The sequence below is a fragment of the Athene noctua genome, chromosome 29 (assembly GCF_965140245.1).
Source record: "Athene noctua chromosome 29, bAthNoc1.hap1.1, whole genome shotgun sequence".
Classification (NCBI taxonomy): Eukaryota; Metazoa; Chordata; class Aves; order Strigiformes; family Strigidae; genus Athene; species Athene noctua.
In genome coordinates, this window is record NC_134065.1 from 2,723,747 (window position 1) to 2,733,731 (window position 9,985).

The following is a 9,985-nucleotide window of genomic DNA, read 5'->3' on the forward strand; positions in this document are numbered from 1 at the left end:
GAACTCCAGTGAGGTACCATGATACACAGCTGGAGGATTTGGGATAGCGTCTGATTTTGGGGGTCTTTAGGCTTTGTCCTCGGGCATCAGCAGCTCAACGTCTGCGCAAAAGGGGGATGTGCCCTGTGGTGTGAGTGAGGAACTGAAGCAGCGATAAGCAAAAGGTGGGCCCTGGAAAGTTTTCTTAAAATGAGGGAATGAATTATTTTCATGTTACGGCTTCTACAAAGTTTTTAACTGTGGGCAACTATAAAATTCAGGGCTGATGGCTTGAGTCTTCCTAACAGTGGTGCTTGCAGGTTCCCAAGGGAAAAAAAAAAAAATAAAAATCTAGCAGTGTTAGTTGCACATGTCTGAATCCAGAAATCATTCACACATGCAATTTTTTCTAACAGTCCGTTGCTCAGTCCAACAGCTGACTGCGACTTATGTTTCAAGAGCTCAGGTTGTGAATTGTGGCTCAAGAAGAAAGGACGAGCGTCCTGATTTCGTATCTCTCTTTTTATCTTTGTCTTCAGCTTTCCCAGCACCTCAGAAGGATGTCTTACTACGAGCAGTGCAAGCAGCCCTGCCTGCCCCCTCCCATTTGCGTGCAGAAATGCAGCCCATGCGCGGAGCCTTGCAAGACGGTGTGCGTGGAGCCCTGCGGTGACGTCTGCGTGAAGCCGTGCTCCACGCCGTGCGTGGAGGTCTGCCCAGTGCCCTGCGCCACCCAGTGCACCCCGTCCTGCACCACTCAGTGCGTGGAGCCTTGTGCCACCCAGTGCACCCCGTCCTGCACCACCCAGTGCGTGGAGCCTTGTGCCACCCAGTGCACCCCGTCCTGCACCACTCAGTGCGTGGAGCCTTGTGCCACCCAGTGCACCACGTCCTGCCCCATCCAGTGCGTGGAGCCCTGCAGCACCCAGTGCGTGGAGCCCTGCCCCGTCCAGTGCGTGGAGCCCTGCAGCACCCAGTGTGTAGAGGTCTGCCCCCCTAAGTGCATCGACGTCTGCGTACAGCCGTGTGCCACTCAGTGCCCAACCCAGTGCCCCACCCCGTGCGTGGAGCCCTGCGTCACCCAGTGCCGCACCAAGTGCGTGGAGCCCTGCCCACCCGCCTGCGTGGAGGTGTGTACCACCAAGTGCGTTGATTCATGCGAGACGGTGTGCCTGGAGTCGCGTGGCACCGTCTGCTCTCGCCGGTGCTGATGGCTTTAACGCACGAGCCTCGCACGCAGCCCTGGTGCTTCGGAGCATCGCAGCGTCCACCGGCTCACGTGCATCCACGGAATGAAAAACAGGTTACAGACCCGCCTGCAACGTACTGAGACCTCTCCCGATCTGGTCACCCCATGCTCTCTTTTTGTCTCGCAAAATATTTCTCTGAATGTTTCCAGTCTGTATCTTTGCTTCCTATGATACTTCTGCTACTGCTGTCTCAGCACCTGCAGCAACTGCAGTTGGCCAATATTGTACTGCTGGGCACCTTGGGAAGGTATTTAGCAAGGGTTGTGCTGTAAGGAGTTGATGTCAGAAGATGTGTCCCCTTCTACTCTTTAATTCTCATCTCGTCTTTTAATGCAACAATAAAAATTGACCGTCAACAGCATCATGCGTCTTCTGTCTTTCTTCCCTCTCCCCGTTTCTGTATCTTTGGGCACAAGTACATCTTCCCTTCGATTTAATTTAAAAAAAAATAAAATAAAAAATTAAATGGTATGGTTGTGGAGGATCGGTGCCTGCAATGCAGTGCTCTAAATCGAGAGAGAGCACGCTGTATAATGTGGAGCAACATCTTCTAATACTAGAAGCAACACATCATCCGGACAATAGTTTCCTGACAGATAACAAACAAACAAACAAAATTTATAGAATTTATAGTACTTGACAATATCGACAGAAAGATGATTTTCATGTTTATTAATGAGAGAATTTTGATTTTTATCTCTCTTATGGAATCTGAAGACAAATCTTAGAAACTGTTAAAATGCAGATTTAAGCGGAAGAAAGCCCCAAATCCGAGAAAGAAGGAATTGAAACATTATTTCTGGGAAATAGTATATTATTTCTGAAATATTATTTCTGGGATTTTAATTATTTCTTAAAAACATTCTGATGGAGGTGAAAATGGTATTTTTGATTAATTCTTCCCATGTATTCCTCACTGGCTAAATATAGAAAATAGGGAATTTGGCTTCGGGAGATGAATCTTTTTGTGGTTCAGGAACAGGTCCGAGCTGCAAGATTGCAGTTTTTTTTTTCCCCAGGTTTGCTGCAGATAGCTCGTGTGGTTTTGGGCAGGTCTCACTCTTGTCTATCTGTTCCCCATCTGCAACGAGAACTCACATCCCTGCCTGATAGAGTGGTTGGCATTTTGGGTTCATTAACGTCAGGCAGGTGCAGTAATATTTTAATTCAATTAGAAATGCAACTTCTTTATTTGGGGACATAATTTTGAAACAGAAGGAGGCCCATTGTCTGGAGGGACGTTATACCCATTTAAATGCTGGGTTTCAGAGATAATGATCCCATTGTCTTCCCAGCTGTGCATGTGACTTGCTTACCTCTGTCTCTGTGATGGCCACACAATTTCCATGTCTGGGATGTAGAGAATTGCTATCCACCTACCATATCATTATGGCAAGGGTGGGGAATATCTAATCTAGAAAAGAAAAGAGTTATATTTAGGTGCGTGTAAACACTCTTACCAAATCAGCTTTTAATGAAACCCTGTGTACAGGTGTAGAGAGTTTGACAGTGGATTCCTTTTTGTGTTATTTCTGTCAACACCAAAAGGTGACACCATCAAACCGGAATAACGATAAGCAAAACATGTCCCAGTCAGGCAAACAAATTCTAACACCTGAACACACCTTCCCGTTCAGATAGACGAAGCAGGGATAGGTGGATCAGATATTCAACAGCACAAAAATAGAGGGGGACACTAGGAACGTGCACCTCTAATTCCTCCTGTCGAGCACAAACCTTTGGGGATCCAGCCGTGAACTCTGCCTCGCTAATAACTGCTTGCTGCTGCCACATGCGTAGTGTCAGCACCCACTTTCAGGCACGGAAAAAACTCTTAGTCAGGAAGTCATATGCGGCTACTAATGAGATCCATCCCATCGGTTAGTCACCTGTGACTGATTTCCAAACCTCTTCAGCCAGCTCTATCAGCTGGGTTAGTCGTTTAAAATTTTTTTTTTTTTTTTTTTTAAATTTCTTCTCTCCCTCTCTGCTGCACGCATTGCACCAGGTGCTGTAATCATAGCTGGGAGCCCGCAGCTCTGAAAACCCCAGAGGAAGTGGCAGAAGGGACCTGTTGGTTTGTGCTCATCACGCTTCCTGCACCTGTAGGAAAAAAAAAAAAACCCTGACACACTGCTCTCCTATGCACCTGTGGCTCGTTTGGAGCATTGCTAAGATTCCCCTGTACAATTACAACAAATTAGTGACATCTGGTCCCTGTCCGGGGTCATTAAGACCCCTTGTAAGTCAGGCACGAGTGAGGGGTGTTAAGAAATGGGGTGATATTGTTTCCATTAGTGCCTGCTGCTCTCTTACACCCAGGGAAGCCCCGTCCATCATCTCTCTGCGGATCACGAGTCTGTAGTGGAGACTGGGCTGTAATTTATCAGGCTGAATATGACCCCACAGGGCACAGCATTGGGGAATACTCAAATGAGCCTTGAATTACCTTTTCCATTAGAGCTAAAGACAATGTTTCAGTTGAAACATTTCCTCTGTTCCTTGCTTGGAAAAAAGTCAAGGGGATTGATGGTTTTTTTTGAAACAAAGATCCGTCTCCAGAAAAAAAGAAATTCTGTCACAACGTCAGCAAGCAAACCCCAGTGTTTGTAAAGAAAAAGTTTGAGTTGCTTCAGTGAAAAGCTACGTGGAAGTGCAAGAGAAAACGAGAGGAAAGCTTTCAAATTTCTTGGCACTATAAAATGTTTCATTCCGCCTTTTGGGGAAGGAAAAATAGAGAAAGACAGAAGCAAAACCCCAAATGCCAGCCTGCCAAACACAGACCTGCTGCCCTTCCCAGAAGCTGGGGGTTCAGCACACAGACATCCCCCACCCCGCTCAGATTTATGCCAGCTGGAGATGTGTCCTGGTGATCGCAGGCAAAACTCTCAGGAAACACCTAAACTTTATGCAAACGTCTTCTACCAACTCTGGAGCAGATCTGAGCCATCTCTCAAATCTGAGTTGTGTTGTGGGATCTTTGCCCAGGGTCGGGACAAGATGAATTATTAATAAATTAGTCAGTTATTACCAGATAGGGTGTGCCGTGCATGAAAAACAACAAATCCCCCGCACCTGAAAGAGGAGGCATCTCTCACAGACCTTGACTGAAGTCCAGGTGTACGGAGGTGTCAGTGGAGCAGGTTCTGGTTGTGAAAGATTCTGGTCATCAAGTTAATCTGTTGTCATCAGTTCCTGGGGCTGACTTCTGAAAGCGTATAAAAGCCTTCCATTTGGGAGGCTCATTAATCCGAGTAGATCCTGCTCCCCTTTCTCCAACAGCAGGAGACGCCAGGTGAGTCCTTCCACGCACATCTGGGGGTTCTGGTGCCCTGTTCTTGGGGGACAGGGTGATTTTTCTTTGTTTTGTTTCTGTAGTAACAGTTTCAGCTCATCTCCCTGGCAATTTAATCCCTATACAAGTAAAAGCCATATTATGTTATTTTGAGACTTTCTGAGGCTCTGGCTGGTGGCTTGCTGACTCTTTGGGCCAGCAAACCCTCGCCAGCCCTCATAACTTTTTCCCAGCTGATAAGAATCCTTGTGGATAACCATCGGGTATGGTGTATCAGCTACCAAAGGATGGCATCTACCGGCAGCTTGTTTTGCATCTGTTGAGCAGCCATGGGCTGGTCACTGCAATCTCCTGGATCTCCAGTGCTCTGAGTTTCACTTCTTTGTGTAAAATCCCTGAACAGGAGGACAGTTCACCTGCATTTTGCTGCCGGAGACATGGCTCCTGCTCCGAGGCTCACAACGCACTGAGCGGAGACATGGTTGTTGCCAGAAGGGATTGTTATCAAATGATTTTTCTCTTTCAAAACCCTTTGCAATACTGAAATGTCACCAGCTTTCTGCTGGTCTTCTTTGACTGGTTTTAAATATTGCTCTGAGGTTCTCCTTACATTAAGCATGCTTTCATTAAAATTTATATTGCTTCTTCGCTTGTTAAAGCTGAAATGTTCAGAAGATAGCGAGCAGAGGGAAAGAAGGAAAACCCCTCTCGTGGTTTCTCTTCCCTCCACCTCTGTAGCCATTTTGCTGTTTGGATCACAGCTTTGCTAGAATGTTCTTGCCTCTTATATTGATTTAGACTTACACACAGTTATGCCTTGAGGCCTCAGCAGAGTGGCTGATCTCCACAGAGTCTAACTGTGATGGGAGCCCACAAGAGCAATCAATATGGGGCGACTACAGCAAACCGGAGTCACCAACACGTTTGGTCTGAACAGCTGGATTCTCAGGGATTTCCAAGTTGTTTGGGGTTTTTTTGATGGTTTGGTTTGTTGGGTTTTTTTGTTTTGTTTTTTTTTTTTTTGGGGGGGGGGGGTGGTGGTGGTGTTTGCTGGTAGGATTAACTTTTAAAAGCTCTCCACTGTTGGTTTGATGTCATAGCTGAAGAACTAATATCCAGAAAGGAGAAGCGCGTAGAGCTTAAACTGAAATGATTTTTATTTGGTTTTCTTCCAGGCTCAGCAAAGATGTCTTCCCACCAGCAGAAACAGCAACAGCAAATACCTTCAAAATGCCAGGAAAAGTGTCCTCCAAAAAGCGTGGAGCAATGCCAGCCCCCAAAAGGACAAGCCAAGTGTCCTGTGAAGAGCATCCCGCAGCAGCAGCAGCAGCAGCAGTGCCCAAAGCAGAAGTAGCACTGACAGCACCGGCCACAAAGTGCCGTGGAAGATGCAAACGCTTCCTTCCAAGCTCTCTTGGCTGCTGGAATAGTTAGAAATTTGCAGCATGCCTCCTTTGTTTGCAAGCAGAAATTAATATACTTTACAAAGAGATGTCATACATTAACTTGGCTTTATTTGCCCTCTACTATAAAAACAAATAAATTGTGGGGCCATTTTCTTCTGATCTTTAATTTGGGACATGCTACAATAAAATTGTGAGTAACCTCATTACTTGCTTCCTGTTTTTTTTTTTTTTTTCCAGTTTACTAAAGTAATTTGTTTTCTTTTGCTTTCTTTTATTAACCAAAGGATTACCTGTAATCATATACTTGTACACAAGGCACACATAGACCCATGTACATTTGCCTTTCAGATTACCCCAGGAATTATTTGTCCATATTTTTATTTATTTTTCCAGATAGATCCAGAAACCTACAGCTGTTAATACAATGACCAAGTAGACCAGAAATGTGAAATGTCTAGAGCAAACATGACACAAAATGATCAAAATCTGTAGACAGACCATCTAAATTCAGGGTGCCATGGGGCAGAGCTGCTGCCTGGGTGTCAAAACTGGCTCAGGATCAATGTGCTTCCCATCTTGGGGCAATGTTGCAAATTGTTTTCATCCTGAACTGGAGCGAATTGGGGAAATTCAATTTTCTGCAAGGTGTGATATTCTGAAGCGTATTCCTGTGGGTCTATCAGAACAATTAATTGTGGCTTTAGAGTCTCACAACTATAACTGCTGAGAGGAAAAGAGTCTTTGCAAGTTTTTAACACTGCGAGGAAGCTTTTGCTTGCTCAGAATTAAAAGTTTCTGTTTTAAAAGAATCAGAGAGAGGATTCGGGATGTTTTTGTTTCTCAGCAGGACATACTGGCTTGGTTAATCGATTTTTCAGTCAGCTGTATGGCAGTGTAGAGGAGGAAAATGATGAATAAAGAAACTGTTGAGTGATGGGTTATTGCTGTCTGGCAGAGCGACATGAGCATGAGCTTGCTCTGCAAACCAGAAGCTGTGTGTCTCGTTGTGATTCTGTGATCAGACGATGAGGTTGGCTGGATCTAACGCCCATCTAACAGGTACAGGGCCAAACTAGCGCAATTACATCGCTCTTGGCTCATCTGAAGTGTGGGAAAAACTCCTTTGCTTGTGCTTGCAACCTGCCTCGTAGACGTGCCCCTGCCTTATGGCTGCTGGAGGTCACAGAGTGGCTGTGAAGATGTTTAATTTGGGCGGATTGGCCGAGGGGACAGCTCGGGGTGAGCCGATGCTATGGGCCACGCTCTGGCTTGGGGTGTTTTGCTGAGAGGTGTTTCAGGGCTGTTGGCCAACCCGGACTGACACGGTGCAGGGACTCTTGCAGGTTGTCTCACCTGGGCACCTGGAGAGGAGAAGAGGACCCAGGGTCCCCTGCGAGCACCCGAGTCTCTGAGTCCTGATTTACCCAGCTTTGAGCCTAAAAAAAATGACTGACTCTTGCAAGCTGAGGCTCCTTTTCATCTTTTTAAGCAGAAGCTATTAAAAATTTCCACAACTTGGTATTCAAAGTCATTTTTATTGTTGATTTTCACAGTGAAACAAATCCTGGATACAAGATCAGCCTAAAATAATTAGAGATAAGTACCAAATACATACGCATCAACACTCTGTGGTGAAACATGTTCCAGGGTGTAATTGAGACAGCACTGTGCATGCTTTCTCCTTTATCCTGTCTAACAGATGGGAGCCACGCCTGAGGTTAATCTATTTCAAAACATGTCTGGATTGGATTTAATTATCTATATATTTTCCATAAATAATCTCAGCGCAGGCTGTTCTTTTACACATCCTAGAAAATCCAAGGTGAGCTCTCTGAGGGAAGCGCTGATTACTACCAATTCAGCTAAGCAGATAATTAAGATGTGATGGCTCTTTTGTAAAAAAAAATCTATTTCCTCTAGCCCAATGGATTTTTTTTTTTTTTTTAATAATTGCATAAAATATTCAGCACTATGGATTCATGATTCAGAAAGTCGTGTTGCCATGGACCAGAACCCCTTAGCAGCAGGTTCTGCACAAACTTCAAATCCTATTATTAATAGGCAAAACCCCTAAATGCAAGGTGGGAAATGGCATTTGCGTACAGGGAGCGGGGAGGAAGGCGTGAAAACCAGGAGGCAGCATGCTGGTCTGGACGATGAGCTTTAGGTCCCTAATTGCATTTGGGTTAAGTTTGAGTATTTAGCTTAATGAACTCTGACTCGTGCGTGCCATCATGCTCTTTGGTCTCTCTCTGGGCCTTTAAAAGGCAGCGGGATGATTGGGAGAGGGCAGAAATTCAGGCTGCTGGAAAGCTGAACGCACATGCCTACAACACCGCTTGAAGCCTTGTTATCTATTGATGTTCTGGACGTGTCAGCGTACGGCTGTTAGTACGGGATAACGCTAGCGTTAGCTGGGGCGGGGGAAAGAGTTGGAAGCTGTGCTTCTTAACAGAAATTCTGCAGCGAATAAAAGGGTGTTGGAAAACGACCTCTGGTTGTGAGACGCGGGGAGAGGAGGTCTGGGTTTGCCACGATCTTCTCTCGTCAGGCCTTGTCAGCTGCGAGTTACTTCTGCATGGGTGGCCACTGGTTGGGCTGCTTCACCTGCTGCTGCTCAACGGGAGGGCAATTCTCGGGAAGGGGGCACTGCCCTGGCTCGGGGCACTGCACGGGGATTGGCACGGGGGTCTCCTTGCTTTCCTGCTTCTCTGGAGGGCACGGGGTGGGCACGGGGATCTCCTTGCACTCCTGCTGCTCCTGGGGACACGGTGCAGGTTCAGGGCACTGAACAGGGATTGGCACGGGGATCTCCTTGCACTGCTGCTTTTCTTGGGCACATGGTGTGGGTTCAGGGCACTGAACAGGGATTGGCACGGGGATCTCCTTGCACTGCTGCTTTTCTTGGGCACATGGTGTGGGTTCAGGGCACTGAACAGGGATTGGCACGGGGATCTCCTTGCACTGCTGCTTTTCTTGGGCACATGACGTGGGTTCAGGGCACTGAACAGGGATTGGCACAGGGATCTCCTTGATTTCCTGCTTCTCTGGAGAGCACGGGGTGGGCACGGGGATCTCCTTGCACTCCTGCTGCTCCTGGAGACACGGTGCAGGTTCAGGGCACTGAACAGGGGTGGGCACAGGGATCTCCTTGCATTGCTGCTTCTCTTGGGCACATGCTGCAGGCTCTGAGCAGGAAACAGGAACTGGCACAGGGGTCTCCTGGCACTCCTGCTTCTCCAGCACACATGGAGTTAGATCAGAGCAGGAAACAGGGGCTGGCACAGGCAGCTCTTTGCATGTTGATTCCTCCTCAGGGCACGGAACAGGCTCAGGACATGACACAGGCGGTAGCTTGCATTGCTGTTGCTGCTGCTGCTCCTGGGGTGGACACTTGGGTACTACGACCACTGGTGTTTCTTCCTTGGCTGGTTCCACCACCACTGGTTTTTCCGGGCATGGTACCACTTCTACTGGGACTGGTTCTGGGCAAGGTGTGGGGACTTGGACTTCAGGTTGTTGCTGCGGACACGGGACCTGCTCAGTGCATGGCACAGGCTCTTGGCTTTGCTTTGAAATAGTTTTGCTCAGGCCAGGTGGGAGGGTGATTTCCTGCTTGATTTGCACTTGATTCAAAGACATCTTTGCAGGAAACAAGATTATCTGAAAGAAATGTCAGAGTGTTATTGTGTCTGCTAAATGAACTGTATTGGGATAAGGGCGAAAGGATTATAAGAAACATGAATCAGCTGCAAGAGTAAAGTTCTCTTAGTTTGCCCTTGGTTTCCCAAGGCAGGTTGGCTCAGAAAGAATTATGATTTGCTCTTTCTTTTTCATCCTGTCTTTCAGCTCCTGCTCTGACTCTGTCTTATCTTGTTCCTCCTTTCTGTTCTGCAATGTGGGACAGCCCTGTCAGGTCTAACTGAGGTAGCACCACTCCTTTGAACCTGGAGCTGATTTACACTTCAGAGCTCTTGTTCCTGTTGCTTAGCTCTTCCCAAAGTGTTAACTACCTTTCATTTCTATCCTGGGGAATTGATGAGAGGAGCTGGCAA

General features: G+C 46.9%; 2 protein-coding genes across 2 annotated transcripts; one reads left to right on the forward strand and one right to left on the reverse strand.

Annotated features, from left to right (window-relative positions):
• The first annotated feature begins 539 nt into the window (after positions 1-539).
• On the forward strand, positions 540-1,190 carry LOC141971502 (uncharacterized). Its single transcript, XM_074928896.1, has one exon. The coding sequence runs from the start codon at positions 540-542 to the stop codon at positions 1,188-1,190; it is 651 nt and encodes a 216-aa protein (XP_074784997.1).
• Positions 1,191-8,498: 7,308 nt separating this feature from the next.
• Positions 8,499-9,572, reverse strand: LOC141971651 (uncharacterized). The gene has a single exon (XM_074929139.1). The coding sequence runs from the start codon at positions 9,570-9,572 to the stop codon at positions 8,499-8,501; it is 1,074 nt and encodes a 357-aa protein (XP_074785240.1).
• Positions 9,573-9,985: the final 413 nt, after the last annotated feature.